Consider the following 24,499-nt stretch of genomic DNA (forward strand, 5'->3'; position numbering starts at 1 on the left):
ATATTGGAGCACAGGTGACCAAGCAATTCACTGTTCAGGGTCCATCGGGCGTGCCAGAAACCTATGATGATTAGTTCGAATCCTAGAATCCTGCATTGATTGAGTTTCTAGGTTTGTTCACACATACAATAAAGATCCGAGACCGTCTTCACTTCCGCTTTCCTCCCACATCAAGCGGACACCCAGAAATACTGAAATACTGTTAAACCAGACTAACTCACGCACTCTACCAATTTCTCTAACATAAGTTTGATATAATCCTGCAGTCTTTGATCTGAAATGACAAATGTCATAAATGCCCAAGTAACTGGTAACAAATTTCATATATTCCTTCCATGACAGGAAATGCTATAAAAGAGATTGTAAATTTCCAGCAATTTGAAATGTAGAAATTGCAAGTGATTTCGTGGCATTTGATTGGTTAAACAATCAATTGTTTCGGCAATTTGCATAAACCGAAAAAATAGGCCACGCCAATCTAAAGAACTTCTGTTTCCTGATCGGCTGATAATACAATGGGCGGGGCTTGTGTATATTGCGCTGAAAGATCACCATTTTGTACTGTTGTCAACATTTTTTGGGTGTTAATTATCAAATACGTAGTTTTTGAAGATAGTACTGTAGACACGGATTTACAGAGTTTACACACCGGCTTTCACGTGCATACCTTCATAAACGCAAAACACAAGTGGGATCTACCATACAAAGAAAAGTTATGTAGATCTAGTGATGCCAGATGTAAACAAACGTAAGCTATTATGTCCCAACGACAGGTTACAACAAGCATCTTCAGTATTGTCCATGATCTGTGATCTGACACTGCACTCAGTATCAACATTCAAGTTCAAACTTTCCCAGCCAAAATAGAAAATTAAGTCACCCTCCTAACCAACCCCTAGTGATCCTCCTGTCACCCACCCAAAGCGACCGTCCTTGATTCTTCGTCTTTTTTACACATCTGCCTTTTTGGGTTAGAAAAACAAACACCAACACAGGATACATCTAAACTTCAAAATCAATCATTTATTTCAATTTGCACTAAAACTCATATTTACAAATTTTACAAAGCAAAACAATGACATTAAAATATAATATAATTCAGTCAAGAATGGAGACTGGTAATTCAACAAGTTTAAAAATACAATAAGGGGATATCATTAAATAACTTTCATCTCCATCAGGTATAAATGTGACAGACTAGGCAAATCAGATGTTAACTCATCTTGAAACAAATTACTCCGCCATCTGACCTAAGTTTTTCCCTGCATTACAGATGACCTTACCCTATATTCAGAAAACAAGAAAGAAAAAAGGAAATAATGCCTTTTGTTGAATGCACCTTTAATTCAAACCCTTCCTTGAAAATAGGGTTGTATTCTTTGATATCCTGACATCATGGGTTATATTAAGTTAATATTCTTTCAGTCAACCCTACTTTTATTTTTGGAACTTCTGCATTTTAGCAAATTAATCTAACGTAAAACAAGAATAAAATTAATATGGCCCAATGATAGAATTTCATTACAATTTTAAACTGTAAATCATGAATATAATAGTACTCACTACCACCATTCCATTGTCGTGTCTTTAAAGTGATGTTGGTTGGTAAAATGTTCATTTGAATATCTGGGAAATGCACATTGTTAGTGAGAATGCCACTTATATTTTAACTTTGAACTGTAGCTCATATTACTTTCATGATTCACCGCAAGTTCTCTCCACAATCAAGCCCTGTGGAATATATCCATTAATTCTTTAGAAAATACTTTGATGGAAGAAATGATGTAGAATATTTGCACCAGTGAAATAGGACAAATTTAAAACTTCACAAAGTGATACTAATTGTTATGATGGATCTGGCTTCTATCAGGCTTCTATTAATTGTGTTGTATCATTATGGCAAATAAAAGTTCATGAAATCCACACTGTCAGACGGTCTCTAGAAATGGCAAATGTAGACTGGAAGTAGCAGTACCCTCAGTACAACATGAGGTCAAGTTCTGCTTTTTGGCAAAATTGCAATTCAAACATGAGAAAAATATGAAATTATCAATCAGCTGTTCACACTAAAAATTAAACACAAACAGGAAATATAACATTAAAACATCGGATAAATATTATCGAGACAGAGATTCAAAACTATTTACTTTTCATTTCATCTTTTCAACAAATTAAAAAATGGACATTTTCGAGTAACTAAAATCCTGAAAATGTCTAAAGCTGCACAGGAAAAGACACGGTCTGTTACACAGTTCATGACATACAGCCTTAACTGAAGTGGCTCAAGAGGTCTCTTCAGATAATGATACTCTTTGAACACTGGATGTTTTTGAAACAGTTTCAATCGGAAGCAAATCAAAACAGATGTAGGGCCAAGAGTATGGTGTCAGGGATCAGCAACCAATTACTGTCTAAATCCCTACAGGTTCAGTCTTTCTATTTTTAGCCTTTCTGTATGACTTCATGATTGTGGGTGATACACTGAGAATTACTCACATGCTGTACCCCACGATGCCTGCAAGGAGTAATGATGTTGAATAAAATGGATCATAACATTAAATCAGTCTCTTGCAACTCGCCCAATAATACCAATGAGGATCGTAGAAAATATCAACAGGAGACACTGTTTGTTTGTTGTTTAACGCCGCACTCAGCAATATTCCAACTACATGACGGCAGTCAGTAAATAATCGAGTCTGGATCAGACTATCCAGTGATTGACATGAGCATCGATCCATGAAACTGGGATGTGATGACATGCATCAATCAAGTCAGCGAGCCTGACAACGCGATCCCGTTAGTTGCCTCTTACAACAAGCATGTCCGCCTTTAACGGCAGTGTGAATATGATGAACAACGTAGACTACAAAAGGCATCAGACAAAGATAATTATTTCATCCTTCCTAACACATTTAGATATTTAACTCAGACAATATCAGCCAGGATTTAACTCTGACAAGATCAGCCAGGAAGGATACAGTTATCAGGAAATATGTGAAACAAATCACATCTTGAAAAGTAATGGAAGACAAGACAAGTGATAGCTTCAAAGAAGGCAAATACCACATTCAGCAACTGAATCTATATTCAATTATGTTTCCTCTTAAGCATATAAAGTAATATTCAATACAGGCTGTTTCATCTAAACTGATCCCGTTACAATATACAGTTTAAAGTGCAACACAGCATGAACTACAGCATACACAACACAGGTGAGTGTTTGATAAGCTGCTTGTGTTAATTGCCACAGTAGGACTTCACATTTAGGTGGGGGTCCAGTACGATATTGAAAATGTGTTGATATATTCAACTACTGTGATACAGTTGTTCATCCCTACAGTTAGATTCACTGGATGAAAACAAGCGGTGTACATAATGAATTAGACTGTAAAACACATAAATAAGAGTGACTTTCAATTGCATTGCATTGTTGCAAATCATTAGCCTTGGAAAGCGGCTTGCCACATTATTTTTCCAGAGATATTGTAATACTGTGGAAGTTAGTTAGTCTTACTCCTAACCCAATATCCTGAAGCCACTAATTGTTTTTAGATGATGTCAGCATCATTACACCACAAAAGCAAACATGTTAGAAACATTTTATTTACATACTCTGACGTTAAAGTACTTAAAATAGCTATAAAAAAAAACAGCGTCATAACTATCCCCCGCCATTGGGCACATTAGAATGATGTTTGTTCATATAGTATTGAATACAAACTATAAAAAGATAGTTCTATAAAGCCCCAAGAAGAGATAGGCACTAGGGTCGCTTTATGTCATCAGAATATATTATCAAATGTGAAATTATTACACACTAAAGGCCCCTTCTCGAGAAAAAATCATTTATGGCACAAATTCGAGAACTTAGTCTTGATTAAGTATCTCTTCGATAACTTCAGTAGTTTCTGAGAAAACTTGGCAGGGGATAAAAATAATTCAGGAACCAATAAGAACAGGTTATTACTCCATTAACCAATCAAATGTAAGCAAACATGGACTACCCATTGAGCATGTACAGCTATAAAAATCATCCATCACTCTGCCTTCAAGGTTGCAGTCTGACATTCTCACAACTTCCACCAGCTGATGAGTCTGTACATTCTCTGCTGAAACTGTCTCTACTGCACAACATCGGTCAAGTCAACATTTAAAGACATTGAATCAATGACTAGCAACAATTGCTCCATAGCTTCAGTTGGCAAGGTGATGACATGACTCAGCATAAGCATGCGACCTACTGATTGCTAAGTTCACATCATCATCAGTAGTGTTGAAAGTCCATCACACAAGAATGAATCAACATAAGGCATGTTATGTATAGGTTACTAAGCTCATGACCAAGCATGCTTCATACAGGGGGTGGATCCCATATCAGGTTCATATAAACACCATTCCTGAGATACAACAAAGCATTTGACAGACATCGTGGTGGGTCGTGTAACACATGATTGACCTTTATATTATCAAGGGATAATACACAGATCATGTTTGTCAGAGGATACGACAATTGAGCTGTTACCTACCACATGATTACAATAGGGAGAAATTGTTTACCTTTCACTTATAGAGGTGGCTAAAAGATCAATAATCAGAATCATTGTTGATGGGAAGAAATATTACCAATTATCTATATGAAAATGTTGTCATCAATAATAACTTAAATAAACCATTGTGATGAAATAACATTTTGATTTTACAGAAACAGACTTGTTATTGTCAATAATGCCAATTGTTGAAGACGGAAAGCAACTGTTTTTTTCGACAAAATAATCTATGCATAAACGCCTCACCACTCACCAGTGGCGTGAATTATGTTGATTTCTTTTGGGATTTTCTTGCATATTTGCTTCAAGTTACTTCTCCCATAGTTATCGATAATTGATCAATATTTAGATTATCAATCTCAATAATCTATATCGACAGCCAGCCCTATTCAATTATACATAAAGCACTATTTTACATTGCAAATGACTTAAAGTAAGTGTGGGAACCTTATACCGTCATCATAAAGAAAATGGATCATAACATTAAACCAGTCTCTTGCAACTAGCACAATAATACCAATGAGGATCGTAGAAAATACCAACAGGAGACACTGTTTGTTTGTTGTTTAACGCCACACACAGCAATATTCCAGCTCTATGATTCCAGCTCTATAATCGAGTCTGTATCAGACAATCCAGTGATTGATATTGTGAGCAAGGATCCACATCATCAGGGGATGATGGAACACAATCATCAAGTCAGTGAGTCTGACCACCCGATTCATTTCGTCACCTCTAACGACCAGCATAGGTTGCTGGGGACCTATTCTAACCCGGAATCTCCACAGGGTCACCCCTAACGACCAGCATAGGTTGCTGGGGACCTATTCTAACCCGGAATCTCCACAGGGTCACCCCTAACGACCAGCATAGGTTGCTGGGGACCTATTCTAACCCGGAATCTCCACAGGGTCACCCCTAACGACCAGCATAGGTTGCTGGGGACCTATTCTAACCCGGAATCTCCACAGGGTCACCCCTAACAACCCAACATGGGACATTAGAAACGGCAAGCACCACAGTGAAATGAGGATATCTGTATATACACATCAAACTATCTAACATACATATTAGCTGTCACTTTCTACACAGAATCACACATGATGGAATGAGTATGTGACACAGAAGCATGATGTTTCACATCTGTGCATAAATTAGGACAAGACACTCATGAACATCAGAATTATCACAAGAGATCGCTTCACATAAATTTCTGCAAAAATAAATTAAAGACGCTTATACATACTGACATTAATTCAGACATTATTGTTTTCATTAGTAATATGGACATGATGGATGTAAAACATTAATTTCTTCTTTCAAAACGATACAATAATATCATATTACAGTATACCCATGTTCTCTAGTGTGCTAAAACAGAGACAGCTAAATGGCTTTTTTACGATAAGTTAACAGGCTGAGCACTACATGGTCAATAAACATAATTGCAAACACACAAGTGGCAAAAACCTATTGCCATACTCAGTGCAAAGTAATCAAAACTGAAAAGGTATTTTCGTTCTGAAATCTACCCATTTTCCAAGTCAACTTGCTCAAATTAAAAACAAGATATTTTTAGCTTGGTCAAACTGAATTCTTTCATTAGGTCACACTTGATTAATTTAAAGTTTCACAGATTTATTCCAGCTTTTCCACAAAAGGTTGGTCGAAATAAAAATAAAAATAAATAGCATTGTCAATAATATATTTATTTTATGAAATTCTTTCTGCCGTGGCGATAAAACTGGCTGGCTTCTTGAATCATTGATGGTGATGTAGACATGGACTTTACATACCGTATAACATTTTATATTGTATAAGAGGGTCCATATTACTAGCGGGATATATAATAAACATAAATCTTTTATGATTAAATCATTTCTTTTGCACCTGCTTTTCTGTAGGGGTAGGGGGCCTGTGAAACGAAAAATAAAAAATGTGTGGCCTTAACAAGTTTAACATGAAACTAAATAGCCCGACCAAACAAGGATAAAAAGTGTCAAACTGTATATCAATAAGTACAGAAATAATCTACAAACACCTCGGTACTGACATGACACAGACACAGTTAGAGGTGTTGCTGATTGGAAATTTTAGTATCAATGCATCAATTAATAATGAGATTAATTTATTCTGTGTATAGACAAAAATTACCCATGAAGACCTGCAATTAATCAGTATAAAATTAAATTGAACTCAGACGATTTTCTGCCTTCTGCTAGTCCATCTTTATACCATGGTTATTTTAATAAATGTAAATGTTTCTGTGGCAGTGAATTATTAATTTAGAAGTAATATTTATAAATTTGTATCGGTACAGTATCAACATTAAAAATGTATCGATACATGTACGTCAATATCGCAATACATTCCTAGTCTCAGTTAGGGCATTATGCATTGATAGGATGCTCTTGGAATGACTGTGATTATGCATTAACATTTTTCATTATCACTTTCAGAAGTGTGGAAAATATATCAGCTATACCTGTTTCATGATCATATATCAGACAATCATCTATAGGGTAGGCAACATGAGGCCAACTAGTGGCTGTGTAGATACCTGATAGTTTAGTGTGACTAGCCTTGTACCAAATGCAAGAATCAGAGTATATTCTCAGTACTGAAGAGGTCACTGTGCATATATATTCTAACAAACTATAAAATTCTCTTCGTCCTCAAATTCGTCACTGTTTACCGGTACTGATCTGGGAGTTTCACCTCACAGTGTCGCATAAGGGTTAAAAACAAAACTTAACATCAAAAGCTTCTCTTGATTTGCACATATTCAAACAAATACATATTTCCCAGTTCAAAAGAAATTGTAATCAAATCACACCGAGATATTTTATCATTTACATATAAAATATAACCAATACTCATTTCATTACCCATTCAGTACCTTTCATTTCCTATTTAAAAAAAGACTAACCTTTTGATGCATTAGCTATTGACAACTGTTTTAATGTAAGCTAAGACATCTTTATTGGAGAGAATTTCTGTGTGTTCTGCCTTGGGGAACTCTTTATGGTAAATCTTCTGTTTCTGTTTTCCTTGCCAAGAGAGGCATCCATGCAAGCTTCGGATGTTGACAGTGCCATCCCCGTTCCCAGTGACCACTTTAGGCTGCTTGTCAGGCCACATTCCCTCTTTAAATATAAACTGCAATGGTGTTGGAACCTGGACTCCATGAAGACAGTGGATTTCCACCCCAGGGGGAATGAGGTCTTTCACAAGATTCTCTGTGTCCTGGCGCATGAGGTATGCATTTGGAATGCCCAGATCTGTGAAGAATGCCTTGTAGTCCTTGACTGTATAGTTCCTCTTCGGCTGGGAGACCAGCACTTCATTCGCTGCCCAGAATTTCTCCGATGGCATGAGGAAGGCAGAACTTGGCATGGACCTTTGCTCTTCTCTAACATTGATGCCCTCGACAAAGGGAACATTCAAGTTGTCACCTGAAATTGAATTTTTAGTGTTTTATTAAAAACTTACAATAAATAACAATATATCGTGTCCAATTACTGAGTATGGCTTAACACTTTTAGCAAAATTCCAGTTATATCACACCAGGAACCCATGTGGGGAATCGAACCCAGGCTACCCCAACGCCCTCAAATTTGTGTCATAAGATGTGACTTATATACAATGCATGTATACAGATACAGAATTATTATGGATGAAAATTGCGTGCACTTTAAGTCCAAAGAAATCATTTCAATTGTAGACATTGTGCTTGTAGCATGCACATGAATTTTTACTGTCTGTGTGTGACTTTCTTCACTCAATCGCTAAGCACGTTAAATATTGTTTCAAACAAGGAGTGTGTGAGTGAGTTGGGTTTAACACCTCTTTTAATACTATTCCAGTTATATCACAGCATGTCAGCTTAATGTGGGAGGAAAGCGTGAAGTGATACAGGTCTCAGAGGTCTACCACTTCCGTGAAACCCACGAGCACGGGTATGGTGCTGACAAACCTAGAAACATATTCGGGGATGAACCGGGATTCGAACCCACAATCAAAGGTTTCTGGCGAATTGCGGTGCCTTAGATGACTGGGCCACCCATGCCCCCTTCAAACAAGGAAAATTCATCAAGGTAAAGCTGGGCTCGATTTCGCTAGAGTGCAACCTATTGTTGAAAAATGCAACCTTGTATTAGATGCCCCAACATCCTGTCAAAATGTTTCAAATTTGTGTCCGACTGAAACTTACTTGTCTAAACAATAACAATTTTGAACATTAAATACCTCTAAGCTATATTTACCGTACTACATCACTAATCCAGGTGTCACATGCAATTTGTCATGCTTTCATGGGCTTGATGTCATCAAACTGTGGTTACTTCATGACAATTTGTAAATGTTCCCATTACATTTTACGCCATGTGTAATTAATTTATTCAACACTGGCAGCAGGCCGACTTAAATCTCTAGCACTCGTGTTGTTGCTTCATGTGAAGGATGAAAATCTTGACAAGCAGGAACCAAAAGTCCATCAAGACATTTTTCACCATTCCCAGAAGCAGTTCAGTAACTGATACTAAATCATATTACATTTGTAATTCCATAGACAGTGGCAGCATCCCGGTCTGTTCAAATGTGTCAGTTTTGGCTATGCCTAGTAATGCTAGTGAGTGTTCTAGAATTGGTTGGTTGGTTTGTTGTTTTACGCCGCACTCAGCAACATTCCAGCTATATGAAGGCGGTCTGTAAATAATCGCGTCTGGACCAGACAATCCACTGACTGATATCAAATAATCATGAGCATCGATCCACGCAATTGGGATTGATGACATGCTTCAACCAAGTCAGTGAGCCTGACCACCCGTTAGTCGCCTTTTACGACAAGGATAGTCGCCTTTTACGACAAGCATAGTCGACTTTTACGGTAAGCATAGTCGCCTTTTACGGTAAGCATAGTCGCCTTTTACGGCAAGCATGGGCTGCTGAAAGCCCTGTAAAGTTGAATTTGCGTCAGGCGCATCATCTGGCAGCATAATAAGTTTTGTCATGTCAGCCTACATCACAGTGTGGATGAATAAATTACTAAATGTTGTTTTAACCCGCAGACAACAAAATATCCGCTTTATTCCACAACCTGCAAATAATCGTACAATAGCCCTATATGGCTATAATTCTGAACCAGTTCTCAATGCTGAACTGAATAAAACTGACAGTATTAAACATTTTTATCTTGTACAAGCACGACTAGCTTTAAAATCTGAAAAATACGATTTCAACGAACCTTACAAAAAGCACACATTTCTGTCCTGGAGACAAATTCCGTCCTAGCATCCCCAAAAGGAAGCAGAGCAGAGCAGAGCAGGGCAGGGCAGGGCAGGGCAGGGCAGGGCAGGGCAGGGCAGGGCAGGGCAGGGCAGGGCAGGGCAGAGCAGAGCAGAGCAGAGCAGAGCAGAGCAGAGCAAGCGAGTTACCTACCAGCAGAGAAGAGGCGGAGTGGTTTGACGGCTCCTCCCCACACCCCTGAGATGGTGATGAGGCAGTGCAGGTACTTGTCCTTCCACACCTGAGGCCTGTGGTTGAGGAAGTACAGAGTGGTGGGGTTCCCCATGCTGTGGGCTATGAGGATGACCTTTGTGTTGTTGTTCCTGACATATGTGTCCTCAACCAAAGACGTCAGATTTTTGTAGAAAACATCAAATTCATCTGAAATAGTTTGGAGAAAACTATGAACTATAAATTTTGTCTGTTTCATCTATACTATTGTGGTCTGTAAATAATCAAAATTGGGCCAGGGTCACAAGTGATACAAGTGATAGCCAAATTACACTTTTCTGAGGGTACCCAAAGCATGCGATCTAGACTACAAGTTGTAGGACTTCCATATTTTTGAAGCCTCAGTGGGCTGAGTGGGTTAGACATCTGACTTAGTGTGCTGGCGATTAGGTTCTTCTCTCTGATAGTGTTGGTTTGAATCTCAGATAGGATTGAACCCCCAAAAGTTCTAGCATTTGTATGTTACTAAGAAAAGTGTTATCCCAAATATTACATTGTGTATCAATATAATATTGTCAAAAAAAACCTGATATATTTCAGTTCATTAATCAAACAACTGCCTTTCCTTGGAATATCCCCAGTTAGAATTTTAAGTACTTCTTATCATGATCATAGTCATAGAAATTCATTGCAATGAGAGCCAGTTTCTACCAAAACCTTTAACCCAAATACACTATAACTGACTTCCTTCATATGGTAGGCAGTATATGAACAAATGGGCTAAAATTAGTCGAGTTCACTCCCCAGAATAAAATCCTGATTATTAGATTTTAGAAAAATATACTGATAAAATTATATAAGGGAACACAGAAGTAACTGTTTGTTTGTTGTTTAACGACACACTCAGCAATATTCCAGCTATATGATTGTGGTCCGTACATAATCGAGTTTGGACCAGACAATCCAGTGATTGACATCATGAGCATCGATGCACGAAATTGGGATACGATGACCCCCTTTAACCATGTAAGCAAACCTGACCACGCGATCCCGTAAGTCGCCTCTTACAACAACTTTCATGTGCGTTTCTGGTGTATCAACAATCTCAATAAAATCTTACTGCCTGCTACTGTTTTGTGCAGTGGAAGTTGGAATGAAGATATAAGTTAAAAGAGGTTGGGAGCGCTGACATACACTATCAGGATTTACCACATGTCATTCCCTTATTTCTTTCCATCAGCATATCATATGTCATAAGACTTTCTTTTTTTTTTTAAAATCATTTTTATTCCAGTCTCAGTGGTTACATACACAGTGATAAATACATATATATAGCAATTAACATTTTGACACCGCATATTTGGAGGATAGGCCTTGATCATGAAGGATCGAGCAAGATGTTCTGGCATGAAAGTAGTTAAAACCATATTTATGAGCAATCGTAGAAAGATAAGCTAATAATAAAGGAATAAACAGTACCGAATTATAGTATTGTAATCTTTATCTTGGAAAAACATTAGTCTTTCTTTGGCAATAGTGTCAAAGTGATTGGAAACCATCAATAATAACACACAGTCAGCAATCTATGTAAGATTCAAGCCATCATGTAAACCACAATACAATATCCACTTTTTGTTATAAGTGCTAAGCTTATTATTAGTTTTTGCTGACAGATATTCCAAATAAATAGCATCTTTTAATACTTGTTTAAAAACGTCCAATGAGGGTTTCCTTTTCTTTAAACTAGAAATAAAAATGTGTCTCTTAGCTAACATAATAATAAGACTTACTTGGTGCCTTCCTGAAGTCATATGGTGCTCCGCGGACGCTCTCTCCTCGCTTGTATCCCCATTTTACCAGGGCTTCCACAATAGGGGCGAAGTAAGATGCTGGAATGACATCCTTAACTCTTAATTCAACTCTAGCTGACCTGACTTATTATCACAATTCCCTTTCAGGCAAATCAGTCTCTGTTTTAGTTACAAGCTGGTGACAATTGTTTAGCACTTCTTATTAACATATTGTTGTTGTTGGTTTGTTGTTTAACGCCGCACTCAGCAATATTCCAGCTATATGACGGCGGTCTGTAAATAATCGAGTCTGGACCAGACAATCCCAATGTTCACCAATGTTCACCGTGACACAGCTCCAGGAGCAATATTTTGTGTTTCCAGAATTACTGATTGGAACACATTTTGGTTTTGAGTCTTGACTTAACACAGAGACATACCAGCAGACATTCGAAACAGAACGAAAATTTACTCCTGCAATACATTATATAGTAATAAGTACTTAATCTCAGAATAATCTCACTGAAAACAAACATAAAAAAATACATTTCCAAAAATGTAAAATGTTCACAGTATCAGTAAAACAATGCGTATTACCCCAAGGCTGCCCATTATCCATAGTATACATGTTCTAACACCAAGCTTGGTTTTTGTCATTTTCCCTACAATCCCTTCAGCATGACTTCATATGATTTTCACAGGAAATAAGACATTAAACTTAATCAATAAGACTTGTGAGACTCTGTCTTGGTCACTATCATATTACCACAAGAATCAGGAGATTATAGTGTGCTCGTAAGTTGAAAATAGCCCTACTGTATGTATAACTATGTGTACGGTGATGTACCATATCTTAAATACACTGAATGAAAAGCTCAACAAACCTTTTTCTTTGTGAACATTTATACAAACAAGTACACAACTAAATGTTTCTTCTTATTGTGTGAGCAAAATTATTTGGAAATTTTGCAGTGCACAAATCAAGTGGCCTAAAGGACTAGGGTTAGATTTTTACAAGGGCATTTCTTTCCTCGTCTGTATCTTGTTTACATATAGTACATATTAGGTAGGAATACAGCAATCAGGCAATTATATCACAACCCACACTTAAATTTCAGCTTCCTGTGATAATTACAGATTCATATCAAGGATTCTAGTGCCCTTGGCAGGCAAATTGGGGGAAATCTTTCTATTGTCCAAAATGGGGATTTTTTCAAAAATTCTTATTTTCTTAAAATTCAGAGGTACTTTAACTTTGAATTGTGACATTGCTTCCATGCAAAAATGTAAAACCGAACATAAAATCCTCTTCCTCTGTATTGGTTCTGTTAACAGGGAAGTCACCTCTACAAAAGCCACAACATTTGTTTTAACTATATAACTGTATGAATTGGGAAATGTTTAATTTCAATTTGGAAATGTCAACAGACAACTGCTGCAGATTTGGGGTCAAATATTGGTCTCTAAGCAGGTCCAGATAAACACTTGACCTATCCCAAACTGTGTATCACTGTTACCCTTATCATCACACCTCACATGCTCCTATCTCTTTGAAAACTGTCAAGATAGTGATGTGGACAAATGTGCTTATCACGTGCAGTCACGTAACATCTCACTACACATTACTCCTCTAATTGTGACAGGTTCCGTTGTTATCATAAGTTAGTTCGAGAAGAATACATTGGTATCAAGCAATTGACTATTGACCATCTGTGAGCATCTTCACTCTTAAATGTATCATAAGTACTCAATGTACATGTGATTGTATTGCAGATGGACACATGATATTGTTAACCATTTTCATTTACCGTCTTTACAACAGACTTACATTCTCAATAAGGAGGTTCTTCCTGCTAAAACAGTTTCACATGTGTCTGCATCATTTGGCTTCAACAATCAACTACAAACTTCTACAATCATGACATGGTTTGAAATAATGGGGGGACCTTGAGGTTTGCACCTATTATATTTCAATACAGCAGTGTCAGAAACTAACAGTTTTAATCCACTAGTTCTTATAATGATAACATATAGCAAAACCCTTAAAAAGGGCAAAATTTCTACTATTCCAATCCTTATGATACCTTAACTATTGGGCAGCTTGGCAAGGACTATAGGACTAGTGCCAATTTCTTAAACTGTACAGGAACCCCTAAATTGTTAATTCTTAACATTAGGGTCATCACGACCCCTTGGCTTTGATGCTTAATTCCCGAATTGCATAATTCATTGCTTGATATGTGGCTTAAAAATAAACTGCTATATAAAGACATAGTCACTGATTGCTTATTACTGGTATTAAGGAAAGATAGTTATTTTTTTGTATCAATGCTGAGCATAAGGATGATATTAATATATGTACTTCATGTGTTCTTATTGCTCAAAGTCATAAAATCATTTTTAAAGTTGCCATGATCGAGGACGAATATCAAGAGATATTGTTACCATGGAAAAGGTGTTTCTAAAATTGTTTCAATAAGGATATTGTTAAGATTGACTGGAGATAAGCGCAACCTTGAAGATAACAGTGTGGCTATTGTTTGCTGTCCATACAGAGTCAATGTTGGTTTGAGGGAACCCTTTAACACAACGCTATGAACTTACTAGCAGCGAGCTGACTGGAGTCTAACCATTCAACAGACGAAGTGTTGCCAAATCCGGGGATCACAATGTCTACCCCGACTTGGTTTCTGGTTTTACGAGTTGTATTATCATAGAGAAGCCTGCGAGAAAACAAGTTTCATCTTGAGTTCACGGAATTGCATCCTAACAGAAAAACAAACTCAATCTTTGTACAGTGTTTCGCTTCAGGAGAGATTCTCTTTTCATTACTTAAATAAAAATAATTCAACCAAACCTCACTGCAGTTGTCTGGAAAATGACCCGATAACAAGGACTACTTACAACTTACCGTATTCAACGTAATAAGCGCCCAGGGCGCTCTCAAAATTAGAAATAGGGGGCGCTTATTAGAATATTATTTTGAGTTGAAAGATCGTAAATTTCGTGGTTTATGCTAACAGCCTGAAGTGTTTACATACGACAGATATATTTTTCAAGAATTTAATTGCCCATAATTAAGGGTAATATAACACAAGAGTGCGTATTATTCACGAATAAAAAAGTCCTGTGTACATTGATCAATCGGAAGGGGTGCTGATTGGGATTGTTCACTAGCCAATATATTAGCAAATATCGCCGTGGGCGCTTATTAGAGCGGGGCGCTTATTACGTCGAATACGGTAATTATTTAGCATGATGATTAACATGATTATTGTGATCGAACTTTCAAATATCAGGAAGTTTATCCAAAAGGCAAGAGGAAATTGTCTGTCAATAACTGATAATTTAAACAAAGCTGAACTCAACAATCACGAAATGCTAAGCAGAAATTACTCAAAAGAATAGTTTCCTCATAATGCATATTAGTTACACAAATAAACTTTCCTGATTGCTTTTTGTTGGATTATTATGCTTGTTATGCTTTCTTATTTGTAGGCCTGTTATGTTTGTGAAAAACCAAAGGCTACATGTGTGTTGATAGCACACATTTTCCAGTACCAGTACATTGTTTCATAGGTCAAGCTTTATTCTAGCAGTAATATTTTCTGGCAGTATCAAGACATAAGGTGAAGATTCGCTTGTGGGTAAAATGATATGGTTTTATGATATAAAACCTCAGGGTTACAAAACCTATGCTGATAAATAATGTTCAGAGATCAGGGATTTAGCCACGATTCCAAACTATTAGTGCCAATGGTAGCCAAATTGGGAAATAGTGAGATTTTTTTTTTAAAAGTTCTTAATTGAGAATTTTGAATTTAACGCAATAATATAAAAAATAAATTTAAAATCTCTTCTCATTTATTGCTCCTGTTAAAGATCATAGATGTACAAAGCCATTCAATTAGTTATTATTGAGAAATTTGGAAATTATTAATTCCAATTTGGAATTTTTTTATGACATTTGCTGCAGACTTGGTGAATAACAGCCTCTGAGTAGGTCAAGATAAATCTCTTGAGATGTCAACTGAAATTGGTGCTTTCTTCATGTCTTAATTTGCTAAATTTATATATGCTAATTTTTTCCCTTTTTTATACATCATCTCATACAGCTTGGCTTATTTTAAAAACTTTTCAAGTCCACCAGCCCAAACACACATTATTTACATTATTAAGGCATTATTTACAGTGTATTTTAGTCTTAGTTAGAACTACCTGGTAGTACAAACTGAAAATTTCATAGATTCGGTTTTCAGACAAGTTTCAGACTGTGATTACCAGCACTAAGAATAAGTAAGATACTTTAATCACAACATAATCAGGAACTCTACTGCACTACAGCAACTGTGATCCGGTCTGATATTTCATTGAACAGCACTTAAATTCATGTTCATGAATGACATGATACACAAATATTGCAAAACATATCAAAATACAAATCTCTCCTGTATGGAAACACTGTTCATAGATGAAGCTTTGGCCAAACCCACATGCAGCCCTGGGTTAGATACACAAAGGCTATATAGCGCACACTTACTGGATGAGAAGTGCACATAATAATCAGGGTCAAGCCATTCTACACTAGACGTGTTCCCAAAACCAGGGATAACGATGTCCACACCAGGGGTATTGCTTGTTGTGTGTGAAGTTGAATTATAATGAAGTCTGCAGCAGAGAGAGAAATAAGTCACTGTCAGTCACAAACACAAGCAACACATGCATACTGTTATAAATCAAAACAACTTGGCAAGGGTTAGTGGGCAGGGATATACAAAGGCAACATGAAACGTCAGGTGGGATGGAGGGATGCCATAATGTGTTTTGAACTGTGCAGGCTGCAATATTAAAGTTAATATCAAATCTCTAACACCCCCCCCCCCCCCCCCCCCCCCAATAATAACAAAAATAAAAATAAACAAATAATTAAAAAAAATAAAAAATACACAAAATACAAAAACAAGTGAATGTGTTTCTGGTTTCTCAGCCAACCCTATAGTTAAACCTGTCAAGAAAAGAAAAGAAAAGAAAAGAAAAGAAAAGAAAAGAAAAGAAAAGAAAAGAAAAGAAAAGAAAAGAAAAGAAAAGAAAAGAAAAGGAAAAGGAAAAGGAAAAGGAAGAGAAGAGAAGAGAAGAGAAGAGAAGAGAAGAGAAGAGAAAAGAAAAAAAGTCCTTCCCGCAGTACTTTGGGATGGGCAACAATTCAAGCTCTGATAGTGTTTCAAATTAAGGATAAGAATCTGTTTGTTGTTTGATGTCACACTCAGCAATATTCAAGCTACATGACAGCAGCCTGTAAATTATTCAGAAACAGAGTCTAACACCCCAGGCCATTGGGACAGATGTTGAAGAAATATTACAAATGATAGTTATTTGCCCCTCAAAACTGCTCGAACTGCAAAACAGTTGAGAAATAAATTTACCCAAACACAAATATTGAAAGAAAACAAAATGTGCCAGAGATTTGAAGCATGCATTAGGATAAGGAAAATTAAGTGACAAAACATGAAAACTGGTCCCCTGGTGTAGACAAGGTAACAGTCATCAGCACCTCATTAGCCAGACAAGTGACATTTTACACTCCTTCCTCGTCAACCGACAAATACACACTTCCAAAATGTCAGATGACCCATTATATGACTTTACATCCTGGTGATCTGAACTCTCAGAGGAAGAACTCGGCCTAGAAACTCTACCAGCCCCAAAAGTGGTAACATAAAGTTCAACCTTTCAAAACTCAAATAGATCTGAGGATATCCTAAAAATGATGTAAATGTGCACTGGCTAGTGCTTTTAGCATTGCTTAGCAATCAGCTTTTTTTTACTTGATGTATCAAAAATGTTAGATTAGAGAGAGTAAGAGATTATTTCACATTTCAAAATTTTCATTTAGAACTGGTTAAATATTGTCAAATGGGGAAAGATCAAGTAGTCTAAACGTCATCCTCAACCACCCAGTGTATCATATCACCATTCTGTTATGACTGAAACTTTTTGCCAGCAGAGTATAATCACTAACGTAGCTCGGAACTTCTCACTCATGAGAGCTATTTGAAATGATGGCTATTTGTAGTGCTGTGTCATTTAATCGAGCTCGAAACCACGATAGTAAATGAATCCAGGGAGTTTATTATAACAGGGTGGAAATATCATGCCCTGGACAATAGAGGATGCAAAAAAGACAGCGTTGAATCTCAGTTGTTTTTGGTACAAAACTCATGATCCATGATTGCTAGTTACCCTGTTGACATCATTCATTAGCATGATTACAGTTGCAATTACATCGCACCAGGTATTTGTAAAGTGTCAAAGTCTGGCTAAAATAGTTAAGGTGACTGTTCTGCTAATATGTATATTCAAGCAGATGTTTGGGCAAAGGACTGGGGAGAAACAATACTGCTTCTAGAAGCAAAGCAAAAACATTCAATTAGAGAAATTCACATATTACAAAAACACACAACTCAAAATAATCAAAGAATATTGTCTGTATGCAGTGATTAACACAGAAAGCAAATTAGAATGGAAACTTTCAGGTAGAACAAGTTGTGTCATGGTACACAGGTATATTTACCACAATGTTTGTGAAAACACTTTGCAACAGTCCTACTTCATTTGCAATACGTACCAAACATATTTTAAGCATCTTAAAGTGAGTCTTCAAGTCGCACCCCAAATTTGGAAGACGTAATGTAGCACACACTCAGTTAGGGTGCTGACATTTGCACATGTAATGATGTATTATGGAATACCATTGACAGGAATAGAAACAAACAGTTTTAGTCCACTAAACCTTATAATGATAACATATAGTAAAATCCTTGAAAATGCAAAATTTCTACTAGCCCTTAGGATACCTTAACTATTAAGCAGTTTGGCAAGGACTACAGAACTAGGGCCAATTTCTAACGCCAATTGACACGAAATTGTATGTTCACAATGTTCAACTCTAAGACATGAGGCAGCAGTTTAAATACAGACAGCAGACAAGATTCCAATTGTTACTGAACCTTAAAGTTATTTACGTAAATATTGACCAATCAAATCATCAAACAATAACATAAATAATATATAATAATCATGATAATCCAAGGACAATTAAGTGGTCCTTAACTTCTTTTGAGTAGTAAATTACTATTCATAAATGATTCTATCTTTTCAACAAACGATGTCATTAAAAATCTACTCACTTCATATTATCGACAAAACAATCTATGACATATGGGGCCAATTCCTCCAAGTTGAGCCACAAGTTAAAGTAATATGATGTCTTCTGTTGGCAGAATTCATGTGGTCCTGTTGATTTGTTCAGCTTGGCCATAAACTGACTTCCACCATCACCAGGAACTGGAAAAAAAAAAAAAAAAATATTGTCCCTTAACATGTTTAATGCCACACCCAGCAATATTCCTGCTATGTGACCACAGTCTGTACATAATCCAAGTCTGGACCAGACAATCCATCATGAGCATCGATCTACACAATTGAGAAACGATGACATGCATCAACCAAGTCAGCGAGCCTGACCACCTGACACATAGTGAGTGGCCTCTTATGGCAAGCATAGTCACCTTTTACGGCAAGCATGGGTAGCTGAATACCTATTCTATCCCGGATCTTCACGGGTCGGGACTAATGAGCAAGTGGCCCAGTCAAATAGGGGTGTGCATTAATACTGGTCTACTGCAATACGGCAATACAACCCTTGAGTATTGATATTTTTCGATACAGTCACAGAAGAATAAATCCACAATTCTATAAATTATATCTACTAACTTGAGGAATTTGGATGGACTGGGTTCCTATCTAAACCTAGGAAACAGCACATGTTTCATGCTGTTTACATTAACATTCCACATTGATGATGTAATACATACCGTATTCGACGTAATAAGCGCCCAGGGCGCTCTCAAAATTAGAAATAGGGGGCTGTTATCAAAATATTATTTTGGTGAAAAAAAAACAGAGTTGAAAGATAAATTTCATGGTTTATGCTGATGGCCTGAAATGTTTATGTATGACAGATATATTTTCCCAGAATTAAATTGCCCATAACTAAGGGTGCATAAGTCTTGTGTACATTGATCAATCGGAAGGGGTGCCAATTGGGATTGTTCGCTAGCCAATAATATTAGCAAATATCGCCATGGGCGCTTATTAGAGCGGGGCGCTTATTACGTCGAATACGATAGTCACGTTTATCATGTTTGTCTATACTACCCATCTTGCAATCTGAAGACGAGATTATTGAATGAAGAAATTACATACGTATTGAAATATGTATCACAATACAACTCTCTGTATCGTGATATATATTGCAATACAATTTATGTGCCAATACACCAACCCTACTGTCTAACACTATACAAGTGCCTGCAGTCTAATACATGTATATACACACTGTATTATCCACACGTCACACGTTTTTGAGCCTCACCTCTTTTCGAGCCCTAAACAATATGTAACAACATGCCTGATAACGTAATGAAGTTAGACACTTCAAAGTCCACTGAAGATATCCAAGTGTTTGCTACTTGCCGCTGAAGTTATGTTACAAATTTAGCTGCACGAGGTAAGAAATTCAATAAGTAATGAAAACAAATCTCAAAACTTACTTTTTCACTAATGCACATTTTATTCCAACTTCATTTGATGATAATTTTGCATCAGAATCAAACAATTGTATGCACCGAAATTGTATCTGATGCTGTATGCAAACTTCCTGTCTGTAATGTGATGTGATGTGACTGATCATGTTGTACATCTATTTTTAACTTCACTGCTATGGTGGGGCTCGAAATCATGTGACAGTAACAAGATGGCGCCTGATCGAGTCGTCTTGTCTGGCAAGGCATTATCACTAAAAAAAATGAACAAGACATGGTCATTTGACCATCCAATTGTTCACAGAAATAAATGTCCCGAAAGGTAAGACTTAATTTTAGTGTCATGGGATTGTTATAAGACACAATCAGAAATACTTTTTAGGAGCTCGAATGTATTCATAAGTGGTGGATTCAGCCAATAGACCTTGCAGGACTAGTTATTTTTTATGACCCTGTATTGCAGTAGGCTAAGGCTACACAGTACTGTGATTCACCTCTTCTTTTTATTTATCATAAGAGCAAATCTTCAATGCTACTGATCAGCACCTACAATGTAAACAATCATGTGTACTTTCATTCTTTCACCAATAAAAAAATAAACTGAAAAACATTACCTTTACATCCGATGGATGACCATCATTCATAAAATAAGGTGAATGGCGAGATATAGGCTAACCCTTATCCCAAGTCCCAACTAAAGTGGAAAGGGGTGCCTTACCCCATCCAGAGACCACATACCGGTATATGGTCTCTGCCCTAACGATTGTGAAGGGTTTACAATCTAAGGCTAGTGTTAGGATAATCTCCCCTTACCATTACATAAGTAACGCCTACAGACACTGCAGATACGGACCGACGAGGCTTTCAGATCAGTGAAGCGTAAGCCAGCGTCACATAACATTCAAATCAAAGTAGATGTATCCGGTAAACGGCTTTCCCCAAAAACATTTCTTGTAAAATAGGGCATTTTAGTACAAAATGAAAATAGGGGACGAACACAACACAGAAAAGAGTGACCAGATGACATATCGAACAAATTTATACGATTTAATTGTACAATGTACTGTCACTTTTCCTAAAGATATATCTGAATCAGTGATGATCCAGTCAGTGAAACACCACGTTTCATGTCATTGACATTGGCATGCTTCGATCGAGATCGTGAGTTGGCCAACTGGTGATTTTCAGTTACTATGGTTTTATCAATAAATGTGTTCGAAGCTTAGTACATGTCTCAGATAACAACACATCAGTATAAACACGCGATACGTACCTAGTACAACCGGATATCTAGCTTCTAATAATGTCGTTAATTGACATATTATCACAAACAGAAGCAGAAAACGGCTTCCCATCTTCTCCGTGTCCACCATTACTGAGGCGTCAATATTTGTTACGGAAACCTTTATTGGACGGAAAGTAGGTGCCCTACATAGCACAAATATGATTGGATAAGAAAAATGGTGTGTGGCTCGCTAAAAATAGATTTTCACACTCGTGTTCTTCATGTGATCGAATGGTCACAGCTACTGTTGTGGTTACATAATATTTATATAACTTACATATACTGTTTGAGAATCTAGATATTATTGAATGAAGACTTGAAACTGGCCTTGTACTTTTCATATGTTTATCTAACAGGTCAAACACGTTTTGGAACGCGAACGTGAACGTATAATGCCGCGAGCTTCTCGGAGTTTGCGTATATTGATCAATGCGAGAGTGAAGAATGTTTTACATCGTATCAAAAACATTTAATACTGTCATTCTCTGCGAGGACTTTGTCTCTTGACATTCTTAGACATTCTTTTTGGCAACAATGCAGTTTACTGGGTGCAGCCCGAGCTCTACCATCCGCTCAGTTACCTCGCTATAATGCCACTGCTGTCTCGCTATACCGTTACTGTGCCTCACGCTCCGGTGACTCTCGCTTCACGATCGAATACCCGTTCTCGGTCTTCGGGAAACTTACACGTCTTTACGATCTAACACCCCTTTTTCGGTCTTAGGGAAACTTACACGTCTTTACGATCCAACACCCGTTCTCGGTCTTATGGAAACTTACACGTCTTTACGATCCAACACCCCTTTTCGGTCCTTAGGGTTAGCATGCTTTGGGCAAGGATTAGCCATAATTTCTTACCTTTTCAAGCCTTAATCCGGTTAATCCGATTAGTCGGTCATGTTGACATAAACAATCGCGGGTGTGGTTTCAAGAAAAGATGAATTTTCACCATATTTCACTAATTATCTGTTTAATTGTAGATCGTCCTGCTTGAACCTGACAAATATGTTCCTAATGTTTACATCTTCTGTCAGTTTCATTCAGTACCACCTTTCAGCAAAATTGAAGCATTGAAGACAGGTTCCGAATTATAGCTACTAGTCAATGAGAACTACTATCTCTGGATTTTAACTTGTCCTCAGCACAATTAGAAGTCTCAGGCTATATCAATCCTGGCCATGACTTTGTTATACTATATTCTTAACGACTTATAATTATCTATCGCCGGCTAAATAATCTGCACCACACAAACCAGTTATTATAAAATGAGCTGGATCCATGCCATCAGCGTATGAGGACAGCCAATCAAAGTCACCGAGTCTGACCACCTGATCTATATCAGCCCCCTCTATAGGAGGGTCAATTAATATTTCAGAATCCATACAGTTCTTAGAGTTGGGGAAACAAGATTAAATACCCATAAGGCATTTTTTTTTTTTTTGGTTTACAAATACATTAAAAAAAGGTTTGTAAAAATGAAAAAAACACACAACATTTTTCAAAGTAACCCCATAAAAGTTGGAGAAAGTAAAGCACAATGAGTGAAAATTGTGCTGCTTGGTGCGATTGTAGTTGTATTTCACTGTCCGCAACATTCTAGCTATAGCACATGGTTCTGTAGACCAGGGAAAACAGTACTGGATCAACGTCCCATGTTTGTTGTAAGGGTATGCTGGCACTAGGGATGGGACGAGTCCAAATTTACTACCCGGGTACCCAACATCCTATTACCCGACCCTACCCGGGTACCCGCTGTAGGTCTCAAGAGTTGGAAAAACACAATGTCTAATTGGGAATAGTTTAACTGTAGCCCTGGCAAAAACTTTTTTTAGATACATGTATGAAACCATCAAATCATGTGTACACTGAAGTTGACTGAAGCTTTATCTTTACTCAAACATATACAAGTCAAAAGGAATGTGTGCATCTTCAGAAAGAAATGCTAACATTAGTGACTTGTAGTGTTACCACTGAGCTTTAGCGAGTTTTTGTCATTAAACAATATATCACATGACTAACCACTTGTCCGGGTAGTACTGTGGGTACCCGGGTCCTACTCAGGACCCACCCGACCATAGTGCCATGTTACAGAGCCTGACCACCCATTCCCCTTTGTCTACAAGAAGCATAGAGGGGGGGTGTCTGTTCAGACCAAGGATCCCACAGGTGTGTGTGTGTGGTTGGGTGCATGTAGTATGTGCATTTCTTTAAATAATGAGACATAGAGGTACTTCCTTTCTATGGGTTAACATGAGTAAACAGGAAGAAATGGACCATTTCCTTGCAATATTGATTTATTCACGCATTTGTAAACATATTTACCTTAAACTGGTATATGTAAGTGTAATTTATTGTTAAACAACATTGTAATTGTATTAAAAGTTTAAAGTTTTGAGATGCAGTAGAATTAGTTAATAGAATTGTTTTGACAATTGTTAGTTGTCAGGTCAATGGTTAGTGCTATCTAATGTTAGCAGTGGTGTGAAAGTTGCTATATTTAGATGCTTTTGGAGTTGAGTGTATTCTGGAATCTTGTAGAAGGTATTTAATAATAATAATAATATGTGAATTTAAAATGCTCCAATTTCCATTCACCAAGTGGATGATGTTTAGACGATATAAGCGGCCATCAGCGTGTCTCTCTCATCTCACATTACATCAAGACCAGCAAGTGTGTGAAGATCATTGTTTTCACCCTGGATATCAAGCCTTAACCTATTTTGGAAGCTTGACCACTGTTGCTGCTAAGTGAATTTCATTATCCCTGACTTTATTGCTATTACCACTGTTATTGTATTTCATGCTGCCACTGTAATT

The 24,499-nt window shown here is 37.1% G+C and overlaps 1 protein-coding gene across 2 annotated transcripts; it reads right to left on the minus strand.

Moving 5' to 3' along the window:
- Nucleotides 1-5,563: 5,563 nt before the first annotated feature.
- Nucleotides 5,564-21,820, minus strand: LOC124141807 (phospholipase A2 group XV-like). Of its 2 annotated transcripts, none has more exons than XM_046510065.2 (6): nt 21,671-21,820; nt 18,982-19,138; nt 14,399-14,517; nt 11,795-11,893; nt 9,987-10,214; nt 5,564-8,002 (listed from the first exon to the last, which is right to left on the minus strand). In XM_046510065.2, exons 1-6 carry the CDS (start codon nt 21,768-21,770, stop codon nt 7,488-7,490), a joined length of 1,218 nt encoding a protein of 405 aa, XP_046366021.1. In that variant the 5' UTR covers nt 21,771-21,820; the 3' UTR covers nt 5,564-7,487. The 2 variants fall into 2 exon arrangements, with proteins under 2 accessions (XP_046366021.1, XP_046365940.1); XM_046509984.2 differs by lacking the exon at nt 14,399-14,517 and adding an exon at nt 16,335-16,462.
- Nucleotides 21,821-24,499: the final 2,679 nt, after the last annotated feature.

This window comes from Haliotis rufescens, unplaced genomic scaffold (assembly GCF_023055435.1).
Source record: "Haliotis rufescens isolate VD_foot unplaced genomic scaffold, xgHalRufe1.0.p SCAF_17, whole genome shotgun sequence".
Taxonomy (NCBI): Eukaryota; Metazoa; Mollusca; class Gastropoda; order Lepetellida; family Haliotidae; genus Haliotis; species Haliotis rufescens.